The sequence below is a fragment of the Balaenoptera ricei genome, chromosome 2 (assembly GCF_028023285.1).
Source record: "Balaenoptera ricei isolate mBalRic1 chromosome 2, mBalRic1.hap2, whole genome shotgun sequence".
Classification (NCBI taxonomy): domain Eukaryota; kingdom Metazoa; phylum Chordata; class Mammalia; order Artiodactyla; family Balaenopteridae; genus Balaenoptera; species Balaenoptera ricei.
Window position 1 is genome coordinate 147,459,425 of NC_082640.1, and position 21,852 is coordinate 147,481,276.

Sequence of the window (21,852 nt, forward strand, 5' to 3'; positions counted from 1 at the left end):
CTGCACCCCATAGATCCTGTAAGGACCCATACTTGGTTCTAGATCTCAAGCAGTCTAGCACTAACAGAACTTCTGGCCCAGGGACCCAAAGAGATACTGCTATATGCTCCCCTGGAGATCTTGAAAGGGCCCTATACTTGGCTCCAGCCCCTCTAGCCACAATCAGAGAGCAGTCCAGCCCACGGAGGGACCTGGTTGGAGACATGCCTATCTGTGCCTTGAGAACCAGGACTGTAGACCTCAATTTTGTTTGTAGAATCTGAAACAGCCCTGAGACTCAGTTCTAGCCCTCTCAGACACAGTCCAGGGCCAGTCCTGACCACCCATGAATCCATTCAGTGACTAGGCATGAACTCTCCCAGGGACTTGCTGGGAGACAAACTTGTCTACACACTCGGTAATATGCCTGCTGACTAAGGACCCAACTGTGGAACCTGAATCAGACCTTTGTCCCAGTACTATCCTACTGAACAAAGTACTGGAGGAAGTCTCACCCACCCAGGGACCAGACAGGATCCATACCTGCCTGAGCCCCTGGTAACAAGCACACCAACCATGGATCCCACTACAAACTCAATGACAGCTTCAAAATCAGCTCCAACCCAGCACAACTGCAGTTCTATAGGTAATCCCATCAGCCCAGGAAACCAACAAGAGAAGGTCTTTACCTCCCAAAACCAGACTGTAAAGACTGGAAGAAGTGTTTGTTCATTCAAGTGCACAGACACCAATGCAAGGCTAAGCATATCACAAAAATTAGGCAAACATGACACCATCGAAAGAAAAGTAATAAATCTTCAGTAACTGACCCCAAAGAAATGGAGATCTACAGTTTGCCTTGCAAAGAATTCAAAGTAATCATCTTAAAGAAACTCAATAAAATGCAAGAGAACACAGACAACTAAACGAAATCAGGAAAACAATGCATGTACAAAATGAGAAGTTTAATAAAGAAATAGAAACCATAAAATAGAACCAAACAGAAACTGTGGAGCTAAAGAACACAATAGCAGGACTGAAGTATTCAGTAGAGAGCATCAATAACAGACTTGATCATATAAAAGAAACAATCGGCAAACTCAAAGACTATTCATTTGAAATTAGCTACTTAGAGGAACAAAAAGAAAAAGAATGAAAAAGAGTGAAGAAAATCTACATAAATTATGGAACACTGCAAAGCGAACAAATATTTGCATCACGGAAGTCCCAGAAGGAGAAAAGAGAGAGAGAAAAAGGCAGAAAGTTTATTTAAAGAAATAATAGCTGATTACTCAGCTATAAAAAAGAACAAAATAATGCCATTTGCAGCAACATGGATGGACCTAGAGCTTCTCATACTGAGTCAAGTAAGTCATACAGAGAAAGACAAATATCATATGATATCACTTATATGTGGAATCTTAAAAAAGGCTAGAAATGAACTTATCTACAAAACAGAAATAGAATTACGGATGTAGAAAATAAACTTATGGTTACCAGGGGTTGGGGGAGGAGGGATAAAGTGGAAGATTGGAATTGACACATACACACTACTATATATAAAACAGATAACTAGGGCTTCCCTGGGGGCACAGTGGTTAAGAATCCACCTGCATGGGGACACGGGTTTGAGCCCTGGTCCGGGAAGATCCCACATGCCACGGAGCAACTAAGCCCGTGCACCACAACTACTGAGCGCGCACTCTAGAGCCCGCAAGCCACAACTACTGAGCACGTGTGCCACAATTACTGAAGCCCACGCACCTAGAGTCTATGCTCCACAACAAGAGAAGCCACCAAAATAAGAAGCCCGCACACCACAACGAAGAGTAGCCCCTGCTTGTTGCAACTAGAGAAAGCCTGTGCAAAGCAACGAAGACCCAACGCAGCCAAAGATAAACATATTAATAAATTTATTTTTAAAAAAACAGATAACTAATAAGGACCTACTGTATAGCACAAGGAACTCTACTCAATACTCTGTAATGGCCTATATGGGAAAAGAATCTAAAAAAGAGTGGATATATGTATTTGTATAACAGATTCACTTTGCTGTACACCTGAAACTAACACAACATTGTAAACTGATTATACCCCAACAAAAAATTTTTTAAAAAGAAAAGAAATAATAGCTGAAAACTTCCCAAATATTAGGAAAGCGATAGACATCTGGGTACAGGAAGCCCACCCCAACCAAGATCAACCCAAAGAAGATTGCTCCAAGACAAATTATAATCAAAATGTTAAAATGCAAAGACAAAAAGAATTTTGAAAACATCAAGAGAAAAATAACTCATCACAAGGGAACCCCTGTAATGTCATCAGGAGATTTCTCTGCACAAATCTTCCAGGCCAGAAGAGAATGGGATCACATATCCAAAGTACTGAAAGAAAAAACTGCCAACCAAAAATACTATATCCAGCAAAACTGTCCTTTAGAAATGAAGGAAAAATAAGGACATTCCCAGACAGACAAAAGCTAAGGGAGTTCATTACCACTAAAGGAGTTCATTACTACTGCCTTTTAGAAAATATTAAGGGGAGTTTTTCAAGCTGAAATAAAAGGATGTTAAGTAACAACATAAAAACATATAAAAGAATAAAACTTAATGGTAAAGGTGAATATATACTCAAATTCAGAATACCATAATACTGTAATGATAGTATGCAAATCACTTTAATCTCTAGTATGAAAGTTTAAAATATTATTAAAATTATAGCTACAATAATTTGTTAATGGATGCACAATATAAAAAGATATAAAGTATGACATCGATAGCATTAAATGTGGGGGGGTAGAAGTAAAAGTGCAGTTTTTGTACGCAGTTGAAGGTTACTTGTTATCAATACGTCTGCTATATCTATAAGATGTTTTATGTAAGCGTCATGGTAACCACAGAGAAAAAATTTATAGTAGATACACAAAAGAGAAAGAGACAGGAATTAAAGCATACCACTACAAAAAATAAATCACAAAGGAAGACAGCAAGAGAGGAAGAAAGGAACAAAGGGACTAAAAATACACTCAGAAAACGATTAATTAAATGGCAATAGTAAGTCCATACCTATCAATAATTACTTTAAATGTAAATAGACTAAATACAAAAGACAAAGAGTGGCTGAGTGCATTAAAAAAAACAAGACCCAACAATATGCTGCCTGCAAGAAACTCACTTTAGTTTTAATGAAACACATGAGCTGAAAGTGAAGGGATGGAAAAAGATATTCCATACAAATGTAACCAAAAGAGATCAGAAGTGCTTATACTTATATCAGATAAGATAGATATTCAGTCAAAATCAGTCACAAGAGACAAAGAAGGTCACTTCCCAAGGAATTAGAAAAAGAAGAACTATCTAACCATAAAGATAGCAGAAAGAAGGAAATAACAAAGGTTAGAGCAGAAATAAATGGACTAGAGACATGAAAGACAACAGGAAAACATCAATGAAACAAAAAGTTGCTTTTTTGAAAAGATAAACAAAATTTACAAACCTTTAGCTAGACTAACCAAGGGAAAGAGAGAGGACTCAAACAAAGTTATAAATGAAAGAGGAGATACTATACCTGACACCAAAGAAATACAAAAGCTCTTAAGAGGCTACTATTAACAATTATAGGACAACAAATTAGATAACCTAAAAGAAATGGATAAATTTCTAGAAACATACAACCTACCAAGATTGAATTATGAAAAAATTAAAAATCTGAACAGGTCAATTCCTAGTAAGGAGATAGAAGCAGTAATCAAAACCCTCCCAACAAAGAAAAGCCCAGGACCAGATGGTTTCACTGGTAAACTGTACCAAACATTTAAAGAAGAACTAACATCAATCCTTCTCAAATTCTTCCCAAAAAATGGAAGAGGAGAAAACACTCTCCAATTCATTTTATGAGGCCAGCACTAGCCTGATAAAAAGCCAAATAAAGACACTACAAGAAAAGAAAACTACAAGCCAATATTCCTGATGAATATGGATGAAAAGATTCTCAAAAAAAAATACTAGCAAACAAATTCAACAGCACTTTAAAAGAATCATACATGAATACGAAGTGGGATTTATCCTTGGATGCAAGGATGGTTCAATTTACACAAATCATTAAACATGAAATACCACATTAATAGAATGAAGGATAAAAATTATATGATCTCAATAGATGCAGAAAAAGTATTTGGCAAAATCTGACACCCTTTCATGATAAAAACTTTCAATAAATTGGGTATACCTCAACATAATAAAGGCTATATATGACAAGTCCATAACTAATATCATACTCAGTGGTAAATAGCTAAAAGCTTTTCCTCCAAAATCAGAAACAAGACAAAGGTGCCATTCTCACCACTCTTATTCAATATAATACTGGAAGAGCTAGCTAAAGCAATTAGGCAACAAAAAGAAATAAAAGGCATCCAAATAGGAAAGGAAAAAGTAAAATGGTCTGTTTGTAAACAGTATATCCTTATATCAATATATAGAAAATTCTAAGACTCCACCAAAAACCTATTAGAACTAATCAATAAATTCAATAAAGTTTCAGGATACAAAATCAACATACAAAAATCAGTTGCACTTCTATACACAAACAACGAACTACCTGAAAAAAAAATAAAGAAAATAATCCCATTTACAGTAGCATCAAACACATTTAAAAACTTAGGAATAAATTTAACCAAGAAGGTGAAAGATTTGTACACTGAAAACTATAAGACACTATGAAAGAAACTGAAGAAGACATAAATATGGAAAGATATTCTGTGCTCACAGATCATAAGAATTAATACTGTTATAATATCCATACTACCCAAAGCCATCTATAAATTCAATGCAATCCCATCAAAATTACAATGGCATTTTTCACAGAAATAGAAAAAAAATCCCAAAATTTGTATGGAACCACAAGAGACCCCAAATAGTCAATTTCTGGAAATCTCAAAAAAGAACAAGGTGGAAGCATCACACTTCCTCATTTCAAACTATGCTACAAAGATATAGTAATCAAAACAGTATGGTACTGGCATAAAAACAGACAGATAAACCAATGGAACAGAATCAAGAGTCCAGAAATAAATCCATGCATATACAGTCAACCAATATTTGGAAAGGAAGCCAAGAATACTCAATGGGGAAAGGACAGTCTGCAATAAACAGTGCTGGGAAAACTGGATAGCCACATGCAAAGAATGGAATTGGACCCCTATCTTATACCACTCATAAAGATGAACTCAAAATGGATTAAAGACTTAAATTAAATGTAAGACCTGAAATCATAAAACTCCTAGGGGAAAAATCTCCTTGATGTTGGTTTTGGCAATGATTTTTGGGGATATGATACCAAAAGCACAAGCAACAAAAGCAAAAATAAACAAGTGGGACTACATCAAACTATAAAAGCTTCTGCACAGCAAAAGAATCAATCAACAAACTGAAGAGGCAGACTATAGAATGGGAGAAAATGTTTGCAAACCATATATCCAATAAGGGGTTAATATCCAAAATACATAAGGAACTCATACAACTGAATAGCAAGACTAATAATCCAAGTTAAAAATGGGCAAAGGGCTGAGAGACATTTTTCCAAAGAAGACATACAAATAGTCAACAGGTACATGAAAAGATGTTCACCACCACCAATTATCAGAGAAATGCCAATCAAAACCACAATGAGATAGTACCTCATATGTGTAGAATGGCTATTACCGAAAAGACAAGATAGGTGTTGGCAAGGATGTAGAGAAAAGGGAACCCTTGTATACTGGTGGTGGGAATGTAAATTGATACAGCCACCATGGAAAACAGTATGGAGGCACCTCAAAAAATTAAAAATAGAAAAGCCATATGATCCAGTAATCCCACTTCTAGTTATATATTCAAAGGAAAGAAAATCACTATCCCAAAGAGATATCTGCACTATGTTCATTAAAGCATTATTCACAATGGCCAAGACATGGAAACAACCTAAGTGTCCACTGACAGGTGAATAGATTTTTTGAATGTGATGTATATAAAAATGGAATGTTATTTAGCCACTAAAAAAGAAGGAAATCCTGCCATTTGTGACAACACAGATGGACCTTGAGAGTGTTATGCTAACTGAATAAGTCAGACAAAGACAAATACTGTTATGATCTCACTTATACGTAAAATCTTTTAAAAAAGCTGAATTCATAGAAGCAGAGAGTATAATGGTGGTTTCCAGGGGCTGACGGGTAGAGGAAATGAAAAGATGTTGGTCAGAGAGTACAAGCTTCCAGTTAAAAGCTGAATAAGTTCTGGGGATCTAATATAAAGCATGGTGAATATAATAATACTGTATTATATACTTGAAAGTTGTTAAAAGAGTAAATCTTAAATATTCTCACTACAAAAAATATAATAGAGTGATAGATGTGTTACCTAACCTTATTGTGGTAATCATTTCACAATACACACATGTATTAAATCATGTTTTACACCTCAGACTTACTGCTATATGTCAATTATACCTCAATAAAGCTGGGGGAAAGTAGTAAGATAAATAAATAAAAATTAAAAATTAAATCAACACTGCTCTTGTCCAGTTATGTTAAAAATAAAAACATTTCAATTTTTTAAATTAAGCGAAATTATAATGCTATATAACGTGTTCAAAGTTCCTCACCTTGTTTCATTATATTCAGTAATTACATTTAGTCCCCCAAACCAGGTGATTTAACACATAATAAAATAAGCCCACACAAATATTATTGGGTTGGCCAAAAAGTTCATTCGGATTTCTCCATAACATCTTAATTTTTGGCCAACCCAATAGTATTTCTCTGTCAGAATATAACACCCCACTAAATCAGCACTCTGAAAAACAAGTTCAATATAAAAATACCCTTCAAAAGTCAATACTCCAAATTTTTCATAAGCTAATTATACAGCTAACTACTCCCCCAGATGTTTGACTATAGCAATTCAGTCATAAAAAATATTAATTGAAGCACTCTGCCTTATAACTGCTACTGATAAATAGTTTCTATCTAAGGACATATTTAAACATATCCAAGGTTGGATAGAGCTTTATAACAAATAGGTAGGCCAACAGTGACAACCAGAGTCCAAAACACTGAATTTACTTTATAAATAAATAAATTAATTAATAAAAATTTGTGTATTTTTCAATTAATATTTTTGCAAAGAATATCTTAATACTAAGCTATAGAATTGATAAGCTTAAATTAATATATGTACTGTACTTGTCTTTTTCAACAGTTTCTTGATAAATAGTAAACTGGTCCTGCATATAGTTTTCATGTTTATGAAATACATCACATGTTGGCCTCCAGCTATGGAAAAAAAATACTGTAATTAGCATCTCAGAATGATAAACAAATTTAAGAAATAATAAAAATGAATGTAACCATTTAAAGATAAACAACTCTTTCCTTTCCTGGAAGAAACAAGCTTACATCAAGAAAAACATTCCCATCTCCGATCACCACCACTATGACCATTCATGCAATCATACATATGCTCAAATATCAGTATCGATTAATTTTTACATAAAGCCTGTTTTGGAACCATGACTAGGGAAGGAACAAATGTGACATGGATGGACTGTGTATTACTATGGCATTTCTGGAATATACTCTGCAACACTCCAACATCAGGCTTTGTTTCTCATCATACTTCTAAGATCTTAGCTAAGAAATTCTTTTCGAGTAAACATTTAAAGAGCTAGGATAAGGGATAAAGAGAGGCTTTTTTCTCCTTTGAAATTTAGAAAGTCAGGTTTTATACCCTCCTGAACTTGAAAGAAAGAAACTAGACCATAATGAATTATAAAATCAGATAGTAAGAATAAAATGAATATTCAACTTATACATTTGTTTTATTACATGACTCGAAAAACGTTGCCAGTGTGAAAAATCTAAAATTAAGTATACACCATGGCAGCTTACATTCTAAGTATTGTTCAAATATTTCCTCTAGCTCTTTTCTCTAATCTTTTTTATTTTTTCAGATTCAAAAAGTATGCATACCCATTTTGGAAGAACAGAAAAGTATACATAAGAAAATAATTATCATCTATATTCTCAACACTGAATAATAACTACTAATACTGATATTATTTTAATAAATTATTTCCAGATTTTACTATAAGTATATAGTTTAACATCTTTGAGTTCATATTCACATATACAACATACCATCCTTTATCACTTACTTTTAAACTATCAATATATACATTTTCTTTGTCACTAAGAATTCACTGTAAAGGTTTTAATAAATACAACATATTACACAATTTATCTAACCATTCCAATATTGTTGGCCATTTTGGTTAGTCTAAGTTTCTCTTAAGAACTTGTACTTAAACACTTGTCTGAGTTTACAATCATTTCCTTAGGCAATATTCCCCAAAATGGAATTATAAGGTCAAAGGTTATATATACATACATTCTGAATATTTTTTAAATTCCATAAGAAATACACGCTCACTGAAAAGATATTCACTGTAACCATTTTGATGTACATATTTCTAGACTTTTTAAATTATACATAAATACACAATTACTAAATTGAGTTTATTCTATGAATGTTGTTTTAATGTTTTGTTCAATTTGTAATATACTGTTAACACCTTTCCATGTCAATATTCACTTATATTATAAACTAATGGGCTGCCTACTGTTCATTCATATGGATATACCAAAATTCATTTAAACAATCACCTAATGTTGAACATTTGAGTTGCTTCCAATGTTTTCCTATCATAAAAAAGTTGAAATAAATACCTTGTTGTACATTACATCTTTGAGAAAATGCCTAATTGTTTTCTTACGAAAAATTATCAGAAATAGAACCGTTTAATCAAAAGTCATGCTTATTTCTAAAGCCTTTAAAGTATACTTATATGTCATCCAAAAGGTATATACCAGTGTACATTCCTACAGTGTATGAAAGAGGTGATTTTATTATTTCCTGGCCAACATTGGGTATTATCCTTCTTTAAATTTCTGCAAAACTTAAAGGCAAAAGAATATATAGTATTTTATTATTGCTTTAATTTGGATGTCTTTGATTATTAGTAAGATTGAGCATTTGTTCACGTTTATTAGACATACATTTCTTCATTTTGGTATTTACCTGTTTACCTTCTTTGCTTACTTTTCTAATGGGACTTTGGCTCTTTCTTATTAATTTCTACAAGCACTTTATATTTTAAAAATTAACCCTTCTTTGACATTTTCCTACCTTATGCTTTTGCTTTTTGTATCATTTTGAGGTGTTTTTCTTTTTAATTTGCATGTGTCATATTTATCCATTGTTTCCTATGTGGTTTCTACCTTTGATGACATACTTAGAAAGGCCTTCCTCTCTCAAAGATTATAGTCACCTATATTTTCTTCTAATACTTTCATGAATTCATATTTCACATTTAAACCTCTTAACCAGCATGCTGAAATCATGAACTAGAGGTATTCATGCATTAAAATCAACGGATCCTAAAATCAACAGATCCTACTAACTGCCCTCAGAACCCAGCAGAGAATAATCTTGTATAAAGTAAAGTACATCTTGGACACAGTAGGTTCTGCGGGGAAGATACCAGTACTTTTCCAGCACCCTTTGCAGCTACTTGAGGGAAACCACTGGTAAAACTTAACTACCATAAACCTAAATCAAACTAAAAGAAAAAGTTCAACAATATGTAGTTTTTTCGTTGATCAGATTGCCAAAAAATTTAAACATTGATAATTTCAGTGTTAGCAATGGTGTGAGGAATAGAAACTCTCATATATTGTTGGTGAAAGTATAAATTAGTATAATTTTTTTGGGAGAGCAGTTTGGCATTACTTATCAAATATTTAAACATGCATACTCTTCAACCTGGCAATTTCACTTCCACGAGGTCATTCTATAGCAACTGGTCTAGAAATATGGAAGGATACCTGTACATGTTGTTTATAATAGGAAATAACTGGAAATAACCTAAATGTCTATTAATAGGAGAATGGTTAAATAACTTAGGATACATCAATACTATAAAATACTATGGAGCTGTTAAAAAAAAGAATGCAATCCATACATAATCATTACATGTATAGTACCATTTACATTACATATTGTTAAATTTAAAAAACAAGTTGAAAAATAAGTATGGTATGATCGCATTTTTTAAAAAAGGAAAGACAGATATACAGGTAGATGTATATATAAGCATATGTAATAGTGATGTTGAATATATATTTTAAAAGGTCTGGAAGGGTACTCACTGTTAAGAGTGATCACCTGTAAGGAAGAGGACAGGGTGGGGATGGGGACTACAGGCAGGGAAAAACTTTTTACTCCATACATTTGTATAGTCTTTGAATTTTTATACTAGGCATGTGTTACTTTTATAAAATTTTAAAACCAATATAAAAAAAGTAATGAGGGAAAACCAAAAAGTTTATGAAATTTTTAAATAACAAAATATTTTAAAACAAATATGATTCTTAATATAGTACTTAATACAAAGAGAGTGATCCACATAAAATTAAATACAGAAAACTAAACATTTTATTTTTGTAAGTACCTGTCCATACAATTAAGTTCCATTAACAAGTCTTTGTTTCAAAATGTTTGTCTTATAATAGATGTAACTACTAGAATCGGGAACCTGAAGCTATACTGAAAGAATTCTTAACTTACGAAATAGTTTTATTTTGAAAAGCTACTAATTTTAGGCTAGGTTCCCTTAGACAAAAATAAGATCTTGAAAATTCAAAGATGGAAATTATTTCAAATTTATTTATCTAATAGGAATTTTCTATACTGAGCCTAGATTATTCAACATACTGTATTTAGACTAAGTGGATCTGAATTAGAGAGATCTTACAGCTCTTCTATTTTTCTTTTGGAACTTCTGTGATCCCTTTTACAGTGGCACGTAACAAGGAAATGTAAGACTTGATTCATCATTTTCCTAATATAAAATACTACTTTAAAGCAACAGTGTCTTCAACTATAAACTCAAAAACCTTGAATAAGAGAATCTAATGACAACTATTGAAAGTTTCTTTAAAATACTCACTTACTACAGTTGTCTTTGATCTCCTTACTATGTTTACAGTAATGACCGATTTCCTCATCTGTTGTATTTATAGTTTCATGTATCTTACAAATAGTCGCTTTGTTTTCTTTAATATCTTCAAAGCATTCTGGAAATCATAAATTCAAAATAAATACAGTAGACAAAAAGGTATGGCAACTGACCTAGAAAAGGAGAACCAGAGAATGAAGAGGAAGTGAGGCTTGAGATGGGAAGGGCCCTATACTAAAAAGCACAGGACCAGAGTCAGGCTTGCTCCTAGACCCAGAAGCTAAGAATTAGTGTTTTAGATTGAAGAGAAATAAACGTCCCCGTCCCACATCTTTAATGTAAGAGGGCTGGATTAAGTAATATCTAAGATCAATGGCATCTTATGATGCTATGAGTTCATGTAAACATTTACTCATATGATACTAACATAAGAGTTTTGTTTTTGACAAATGTGGAATTTCTATTCATCAATTCCATGTCATTATTTAATGCACCTTCAACTCACTTATTTCTTTGTTATAGTGAGTAAACACAAGCTAAAAATAAAATGTAATTTCTTAAAAAGATTAAAATAAATTCTTAATATCCAATATTCTTTTTTGCTGCAGAAAAGATAACCAAATTCTATAATACCTTTCAGAACTATTAAGAAATTAATGAGTGTAGTTTCTTTTGATAGTTTTTATGTAGGATCTTAAAATACTATATTTATGTAATTTGCTTTGTCATTCCACTCATAATATTAATTTTCATAATTAGCATTCCTGAAAATGTGGCTTCCATTAATCCTGGCCACTGACTTTTGATGATTTCTAAAAATATTTTAAAATTTTCACTCAAATGTTTAAAATAACCTGTGTTATTTGAGAAAAATAACATTTTCAATTGTATTTAATTAAGGGTGATTTCTACTTAGAACAAAATTCTTAAACACAAAATAATTAAACGCTGAATACAGAAAATTATTGAAAAAATAGTTAGGGTAAATAGCTCATTATTAGTCACTAGATAGAACCAGGGGAAAAGTTCTAATGCCAACTATAAATTACCGTAAACAAGGCAACAGCATAATATCTTACATTCCATAAAAAAATAAAAACATCTTTGTCATGCAAAACTACTTACTATTAATTCGTTGAATCATATCTTCTTTAGTACTTATATCTTGCTCATACTGGAAAACTAAAATAAATTACTCTTTTGTGACTTCATTTCATTGTTAAAATGTCCAATGATAATACAAATAGTTATCTACTTTTTATTTCCATTTTATACCTACCAAATTCTAGCAAAAGTCTGTCCAAACTGACAAATAGGCTGTCACTCATCTTGGATACTTTGCTAAAAAAGAATAATAAGGAAGGGTTTTCTAAGGAAGGGTTTTCTAAAAACAACCTTTTGACATAGCATTATTACAGAAAAATGTGGGTGGAGCAAGAAGTGGGGAGGGAAGAGACACCTTCATCCCGGTACTGGGCAGAGCCCTAGCAGGTATTTAATAAATGAAAGTCGTTATATATATTAAAATAAATGTATACAGTTATCTATAATAAAATAAATTGAATGTTGTTGCATGACTGAAACTTCATAATTGTTTATACATGGTCGTGCCATAAGTCATTGGATGTTCTGGAGTCCACGGACATCCAGATTTCTTAAAAGGATATGCCTTTAAAAGAAATAATATCTCTGAATATGTCCTTTCTCGGCGTGTGTACTACTACACGCAGAAAAATTCTTAGAGAAAGTCAGTCACCAACAGCGAAGTAAAACCTACAGGAACCGTGCAATTCGACACTTCAGAATTTACCACCGAGAATCCAAAAGTGGAGGTATTCACTGGACTACCAAGCCGCATTAAAAAAAAAATACGCGTACGGCGGGGTTTGGATCACTCGTTACCCGCAGAGTCGAGGAGCTACTCTTCCCGCGCGTTTTGAAGCGGGGAGTTCGCTCGCCGACTACCTTCACAGCCTACTCGCTTCTCCTCACCCGAGTCCGTCCCCGACACTCCAGCCACACGGCGGCCCCCGAAGCCTCGGGCGGCAGTGTGGCCGAGGGCGAGGCCACGCGCTGGGAAGCCCCCAGAACGCGACCTCCGGTCGTACTTCGCGGACAGGGCCCGCCAGCCCCCCAAACCCCTCAGGGCCTCCTGCCTAAAGAATAACCGCCACACGCAGTTCTTTCCCACCCACCTCAGCGGCCCCTCTGGGACCCGAACGCCCACCCTTCCTTCCCCGATCCCAGACTCTAGTCAGGGTCGCGAGCGCCGAGGAAACTACAGCAGGTCGCGACACAGAACGACCAGAGCCCCACCTCGACCCCGCTCGGCCCCGCTCCGTTCCACCCGGCCCGGCGAAGCCCAAGGCGGGAGCTGCAGATCGCGCTGAAGAGAAACACGCAACTCCCCGCGAGACCTGCGCGGCGGCGCTCCCTCCTCCCTCCCGCGGCGAAGCGAGAACCCAGCATCCCACCGCCCCAGAAGGGTGTGCTGGGGTCAGAAGCCCTAGAACCAGACTAGGGAACCTGTCAGGGGCTGGTTTTTTTGTTTTTTTTTAAGGCTATCCATTCCGCTTGTGAAATAACAGTTTAAAATATATTGTGGAGAACAGCACTAAAATTGATATTAACTTTTAACATGACAACAAAAACCACTCGAATCGTCAAAATTCAATTTCGCATTCAGCATTCAAAACTTCTTGAAAAGCAAGTATAAGAATTCAAATACGTTTTCATTCAACAAAATGTTTTGAGAGTGACTCATTTATTTAGTTTCAAATAAAATGCACATTAATATTTTCTGTCCAAAATGCTGTCTTTGGATAATTTATGCTCTTAGACTTTGCATATACAAGGTGAAATAAAGAGTTGACTTTATTTATAATTTATAAATTATTTATGGTTTATAACTTGTTCACAATAATTAAACAAATAGTCCCCCAAACTGCCTTCATGATTGGTATATTTCTGGTGAAAATGTTTTTAATACTAAATGATGTAAATAGTTGCCTCAATTCCCAACAACCTAAGTTGTTTCACAGATTATTAAAATGAAAAAGATACTTTCAGAGATTTTTTTGCTTAAGTACTTCAGATCATATATGCATAACCAATTTTATTGTAATGTGATGTAATGCTGCTCATTAGTATTAATGATAGTGAGTCATCAAGGCTAATTTAATGTAAATTTGATGACATGAGAGATTTAGAAGCTTTATTCTTATACTTGTTTATATTTATTAGCTATCCCTTTTTAGGAAGGTATGAGAGAAAGGATATGAAGGCTAAATGATCATTAGTCTTGCTAGCACTGCTTTGCTATGACTGTCAAGAAAATGTGACAGGTCAAAAGAGCTGATCCACTTCAACTTAATAGTAGATTCTCTTATGTAAAATTGTGGAAACCTAGAAACACCACCTTACTGAGACCTGAAAATCAATTTATTTGCATTTACATTCACATTTATGCATATCCTAATTACTCTCATAAAAATATACCTGAGTTCTACCAACTCCACTACCCCTTATTCCATTGTGAAAATTCCTTCTGGAAAAGCAATAAAGATGAAGATGTTCCATCTACTGGAGAGTTTTAAATAATAAATTTTATTCTCTCGTCTAAATCCCCTCAATGAAATATAATGTTCTGTTTGAAAAATTATAGAATGTTGACTCAGGTAAGCATTTATCCTAACAACTCATTAAAATCTCTCCCTACCTATTATTAGCAACTTCCCCTCTTGCTCCACACATGTAAATCAGAATCTAAAGAAATTCTTAGTTTAAAACTGCTGCCCATTCTAATTGCACTGTATTACTGTTACTTTTACCGCTATATTTATCAATAGAAAGCACGTCTGCTACCCACAGTTCCTTTCCACTCCTTTCTTCATTGACTTTTTCAACTCAACCACTGTACCCCATCACATTTAACTGCTTTCTCAGATAATCAATAAAATATTTTTATTCCAAATATAATGGTCTTTTCTCAGTCTTATCCTTCCCTCTTTTTTTCCTAACTCTCTTCCATACTTGGTCCCATTAAAATTCTCTGCAACCCTAGCCCTGGCTTCCAAGACACTACTTTCTTAGTTCTCCCACTTCTCTTGCCTGCCCTTCTGATTTTGGCTTCTACTTCTCTCCCTCTCACCATCACTACCCAACTATAGACTCTTATCTAAGCTTTTTCTTTAACTCTCCCCCCTTCTATATGTTCTTTGGATTATTCATTCAAAATGTGCTTAAAACTCCCAAATCTATATTCCCAGTTGTATCCTATTATCTGAGAGTTATCCAATATTTACATTTTCATGCTTTTCCATCAATCTGGGTTCAATCTGATCCAAATCCAAAGTCGTCTCTTCCTCTCCCTCTGACATAGCTGTCTCAGTGGCAGAGTAATTCTCCACAAAATCAATACATGAAGAGTTGGTATCTTACATGACTCATCACTCCCTCTTATAAATAATTATTCACAAAATCTTGTTGATTTTTTTCTTTGATATATCCCTTGTATACATCCAGTCAACTCTGTAAATAGTCTTTGTAGTTAGATATGGATTCAATTTCTGGTTCTGTTATTTGTTAAGTCAAAACTTTGGGCAAGTTTCTAACCTAAACTTCAGTTTCCTCAAATGTAAAGTGAGAATTAATAATTCTACATCTTGGCTTCTAAGACACAGTATTTACTTGATTTTTCTTCTATCTCTAATAATTTTTCTATCTCCTCTTTCAGATTCATCCTCTTCTACTCAATCATTAACTGTCATAAATTTCATAGGCTCAATCCTAGCCCTTTTCTCTCATCCTGTTCTCTATGTTTAAGTAATCTCATCCCTGTCTATAGCTTACTGCTATACATATGACTCACAAATGTGTATCTCTAGCACAGACCTCTAGTATCAATTCAAGTCCTTAGTGGCAAATAACAGAAGTTGATTCTGGCTGATTTAAGCAAAAACCAAATTTGTTAAAGAGGATATTGTGTAACACAAAATCCCCAGAATAGCTTGAGAGCCAAGCTCTAGCAAGGAAGCAGCATAGCAAGGAGCAGTGCCCAAACTCACCCTACAGAACTGGTGGTCAAGATACCCAATCACAACCAAGCGCTACAGGCTGCAGCTCACACCACTACTACCAGCACAAGATGCTTCAGTACCACAACCGCCCTAAAAACTTGACCTTATTTCAACTGCCACCATTGCCAGAGGGGGCTCTTCCTAGGGCATACTTCTTTGTGTCACTTATTCCCAATCCAAAATTTTGGATGGGTACATTTGATTAGAGAAGCCTAGGCCCATACTCCACTACTTTGTCCTTTCAGACTGTTAAGGTATGAACTTCTCCAAACATAAGAAGCGGATTTAAATGCTGGGAAGTCAAAAATAATAGCGACTTTCCATGATATTTAACCTCTGAATTCTAACCCCACATATCTAACTGCCTACATGATAAGTCAAAACACAACTCGTGTGTTCCCCCCACTAATCCTGGACCTTTTTTATCATCTCTCTTTTCATGAATGGGATCAGTATCCAGCTGTACATACCAGAAACCTAGGCATCATCCTTGACAGCCTTCCTCTCCTATCATCCCCCATATCTAATCCATCACAAATCCTACCAAATTTACCTTTTAAATATCTTTCAAATCCATCCATTTCTCTCCATCTCAATTGCCACCATCTTAGGCCAAGTTACCATCATTCTCTCATTTAGATTATTGTAATAGCTTCCAAAATGGTTTTACTGCATATCTACTCTGGCCCTCTTGTCCATTAATCATCCATCCTTCAACAGAGCAATTCTTAATTGCAAATTTTATACTCTGACTCTCTCTCTGTCTCTGTCTCTCTTTCTCTCTCTCTCTCTCTCTCTCTCTCACACACACACACATACACACACACCTTAAGACACATCAATGGCTTCCTATTCTTCTAAGAATAGGGGACAAAATTTTTATCATGGCTTACAAGGCCATTTATGATCCTGTCCCCATCTATCTCTGCTTCTTCATATTATACCAACTTTATCTTCCTCCTGAAATCCAGCATTAACATGCGTCTTTCCATCACAGGGACAATGCACTTGCTGGCTCCTCAGGCTGGAATGCTCTATCCTTCCTCATTTAATAACCTCCTACTCATTTTTCAAATCTCAACTAAAGTATCACAGCCTCAGCAATGCCCATTATCAACTCTCAAAGTTCTTGTACTTATCCTTCATAGCCTTTCACATGGTTATAATTCTAAATTATTTGTGCAGTTATTGTATAAATATTTATCTCATCTACCATACTGTAGGCTCCATGAAAACAGGCCCCCCTTTTTCCCCTCCCCCAACACACACAAATATCTTGGCAGCCACAAAGAATAGGTTACAGCAGTGTTTTGTTATAATGGCTATAGTCCTAATTCAATTCACAAGCAATTCCAAGGGAATAAATGCCACTTCATTCTAAGAACAGTCCTTATAGGGAAAATCGTCATAAAATAGGAAGTGAAGAAATGTGAATCTGCCAACACAAACTTATTTACATGAATAGAAATCAGGTCGGTGGGAAAAACAACAGGATTAAAGTGTGCCAGGATTTTCAAATATGTATGATTAAATTTACATTTTAATATTAAAACAAAAACCTCTCCTTTGTTTTCTCAGTTGATCCCCTGTGTTGAAATTAGTTGACTTTCCTGGTCAAATTAGGTCTATACCTTCATCACCTCCTTGAATTACCAAGTCAATAAAATATAGGTAGTTGTCTGACAACTCTGCTGACCTTTCTTGACAGTAATTCTAACACTAGTAGGTTTCCAAGTGTGTGCAAACCATATTAGGCAAATTTTAAAAAAACAGCCTTTTTTGTTCTTGTAGATGCCATTTAACATTAATCTGACTCATTCATTGCTTTACTGTTCATGTACCTTTGATTTTATTCTTGGTGCAAGCCTATTTCCCTCAAATATGTCTACTTACTTCTAAAATCCTATTAAGTGGGATTTTAAATTTTAATTTACTCTTCATTATACTATCCTTTATGTCACATAATTCTTTAATTTTATTCTTTTTTTGCTCACCATTTTATCCCCAGCACCTAGCAGAGTGCCTAATACATGATAGAAACTCAACAGATACCTTAAGGAATAAATGAATGAATGGTAAATGCTCAAAAAGTGGTTACATCATTTCACATCTGGATTACTGTAACAGGCTGGGGACAACCCTTCCCCTTTGATCTAGTCTACATTCTTCCTATTCCATCCTATAACAATACTGATTTTTCTTACATGCATTTCATCATGATTCTCATATAATTCAAAGAAATTAATGATTATATTTTCCTCTGCTTCAAATTGGAATGCCTCTGCACTATTTTAAGAACTTCTATAATTTGACCTCAACTTTATTTCTCAACAAAATCTATTTTAAGCCGTTCCCTCACTGCTCCATGAAGACACTATTTTTACTTAAGCCTCCATGGCTTTGTGTTCAATGTTGCTCCCAACTGGGAAGTTTCTCTCCTTGATCCAGTCAAGATCTACCCATGCTTCAGAGTTCAATTCCCAAGAAAGCCTTCCCTGACTATTATAGATATTCCTTTTCCCTGAAGTATATGGCACTGTGTGTACTACTTAACAAACACTGGTTTTATAAAGATGAAGAAAGTCCTTGCTCTCAAAAACCTCACCATTTGACAGTGAAGACAGATATTGACAGTTATGACTACTATCATAGAGATACACATATGTGATTGGATGATAGTTTGGGGATATTAAATCAATGACTTCAGTGACCTTTAATTCAAAGTCAGTCAGCAACTCTGTACCAGTCAGGGTTCCAGCAGGAAACAAAAATCACCCCAGATGATACAAGTGATAAGACTTTACTGAAGAGACTACTTATAAATGTACAGGCAGAGGACAAGGTGTATGGTGTTTCACTCATAGAGGTAAATGTCTAGAAACCCAGATTCTAGCAACAGGTGGCTGCTCAACACTCCAAAAAGCTGTATGGGGCCAATCCATACTGTAAAACCATCCATTCCAAAGCAGAGACCAGAAAGGATCCAAAGAAAACCAAATGTATCTGAAGCCCCATCTACCTTACAATGAAGTCACTTTTACTCCATTCCCCATACATTAAAATGCCATTTTAGAGAGGAAGGCAAAGGAAATCTAAAAGATTTAGCATACCTCTGAAGCAGACTGAGTTATCTAAAAGAAACTTTTAAACTGGCAGTATCTATCAGAAGTTTAAAGTTGTCCCCCTGACTGCCCCTGGTATCCAGCAGGGTAGAAGCTCGCAAGAAAGATTCGATCAGTTATAAAGAGCTAAAGTCTCAGGACATCCAAGACTCCCTTCTCAGACAACAGAACTCCTCTTTCATAACAGTTATCAGTAACACTACTATCTAGCTCCCACAGGGCTCTGATCTCAGAAACGGACATGTGACTAGGTAGGGAATGGCCTGGCCAATCACAGCACTCCACCACTGAGGCCAGTCTTTCCTTAACTGTTACATGTAGAATAATAGAAGAAAATTGTCTCTCTGAGCTAGTGAACTCCAAAAACCTTGTAAAGATGGAGCAGGTGATAACTATCTTTCTCACCATATGGAAAAACCTGCCCTATAATGAAGGCAACACAGATGAACGCATAAGCAAGATATAGAAGAGTCAGCTAGTCAGTTCTGTAAGTCAAGAGATTCTCTTTTCATTCAAGATAGCCTAAGTTGGGTTTATATTGCCTGTACCTATAGAGTCTTTTTAAAGAAAGCAGAAAAGTAGAGATGATGAAATTTCGTGTCACTACACGTGCCATTTGAAATTTACTTGCATCAAATTTCCAAGCATTGGGACTTCCCTGGCGGTCCAGTGGTTAAGACCTCACCTTCCATTGCAGGGGGTGCGGGTTCAATTCCTAGTCAGGGAACTAGATCCCACATGCATGCCACAACTAAGAGTTCGTGTGCCGCAGCTAAGGGTTCACATGCCACAACTAAGGAGCCCGCCTGCCGCAGCTAAGACCCAGTGCAACCAAATAAATAATAAATAACTAAATATTAAAAAATAAAACCAAAGTGGCACAAAATTTGTTTTAAAAAAATGGTCCACATCAAAAAAAAATCTAAAAGAAAAAAATTTCCCAGCATTAAAATCAATAAAATTTTCTTTGTTTAGTCTCCATCAATTGATTATAATCATGCCATATTTTCATTTGTTTCACATTTGATTCATGATTTCTTATACAGATTTTGTTTTCCCCAGAGTTTCTAAGTGTACTTTTTCCCCCTGTATACAGAAGAACCATATGTCTTCTTTACCATATCACTAAATCCCTCAGGCTCCTTACTGATTTTTGAATGCACTAGCATAATTTCTAAGCCCTGAGTAAGCATAAATTCTCCACTTTGAAAGACCTATACCTTCCCAGGCTAACCACTCAATTTCATTAAAGACTATTTCTTAGGCTTCAGTCTGGGTGCTTTCACAGGAGTAGGGGGCAGATAGGAAAGGCCAATTATCAAGACCCTGCCCTAGACAATTCCTCAAGCTCTAACCTCATTTTCTGCTCCTCTTCCTGTTCCAATTATCTATATCTGCCAACTCAGGGGGACTCAACGGAAAAACTTCCTCATTCATTTTAAACAATAGTAAATGTTAATTATTGTACCATGCTGTAATACAATGATGCCTTCAAAATCCACAGAGTTGTATAGGACTTAAGACCTTTATAATAATAACCGCAAGCCATGATGCTTTTTCAATTCTCATGTCTGTTTTTCCTACATGAGGAAAGTATAAAATTTTATTGAAGGACATAAAAGAGCGTTTGAATAAATGAGAGCCAGTCTATGTACCTGAATGGGAGCATTCAACACTGTAAAGATGCAATTTATCCCAAATTAATCTATGTAATGAAACTTGTTGCAGGAGGTCATCAAGAGGACGTGACTGCCAGTTGACCCAAGAGCTGGACCCAGGCAACTGGAAGCTCCTCACCCCCTCCTCTGTCCGTGGAATGTACACTTTGCTTACCATTCCAACAGTGGGAGTCATTTTCAAGGATGAAGCCTTAAGAGAGTGAGGTGTTGTTGAGACCATCTGGACTGTATATGTGACTGAACCCAGTTAAGGCCCCTATTATAAACTTTTAAGATTCGGTGGGTTGGTTCAGAGACCTACTCAACTTCCAGTTACCGAAGACAAGTCTTGTAAGCAAGTTCCCTTGCTTATTAAACCTGCCAGCTATCAATCTGGAGTAGTCTGCCTCTTTCTTTGTTCTCTCCTTGCTCTCTGTGTTCAGGGGGCCAGTTTGCAAACCAACAACTGGTAAGCCAGCAAGGAGATGGAATAAATGGGCCTTGAGAAAGAGTCATCTGTGGGGGAAATCCAGAGTTGGCCATTGACCTCTATGTGAGGAGAGGTGGCCCATATGTCAGATGCATGTGGACCACCCCAGGAGTATGAGGACACCCCAAAAACGTGGCTGTTTTAATGAGCTTGTTTGAGAAACTACACTTAAGAGAGAACTTGGGCTTCCCTGGTGGCGCAGTGGTTGAGAGTCCGCCTGCCAATGCAGGGGACACGGGTTCGAGCCCTGGTCTGGGAGGATCCCACATGCCGCGGAGCGGCTGGGCCCATGAGCCACAACTGCTGAGCCTGCATGTCTGGAGCTTGTGCTCCGCAACAGGAGAGGCCGCGATGGTGAGAGGCCCGAGCACCGCGATGAAGAGTGGTCCCCGCTTGCCGCAACTAGGGAAAGCCCTTGCACGGAAACGAAGACCCAACACAGCCAAAAACAAATAAATAAATAATAGAAATAA

General features: G+C 35.7%; 1 protein-coding gene across 8 annotated transcripts in view; it reads right to left on the minus strand.

Moving 5' to 3' along the window:
• Positions 1 to 21,852, minus strand: part of C2H14orf39 (chromosome 2 C14orf39 homolog) — a 208,735-nt gene that overhangs the window by 45,844 nt on the left and 141,039 nt on the right. For 5 of the 8 annotated variants that reach the window (XM_059914335.1, XM_059914336.1, XM_059914337.1 and 2 more), the window contains exons 2-5: positions 12,311 to 12,372; positions 12,157 to 12,213; positions 11,023 to 11,149; positions 7,199 to 7,288 (exon numbers count right to left, since the gene is read on the minus strand). The exons of 1 other annotated variant lie outside the window; for it this stretch is intronic. In XM_059914335.1, the coding sequence (XP_059770318.1) occupies positions 7,199 to 7,288; positions 11,023 to 11,149; positions 12,157 to 12,213; positions 12,311 to 12,359 (323 nt within the window). In that variant the 5' untranslated portion in view covers positions 12,360 to 12,372. Of the gene's footprint in view, positions 1 to 809; positions 889 to 7,198; positions 7,289 to 11,022; positions 11,150 to 12,156; positions 12,214 to 12,310; positions 12,373 to 21,852 lie in introns of those variants that run through there. 2 more of the 8 variants (XM_059914338.1, XM_059914340.1) reach the window with 2 other exon arrangements.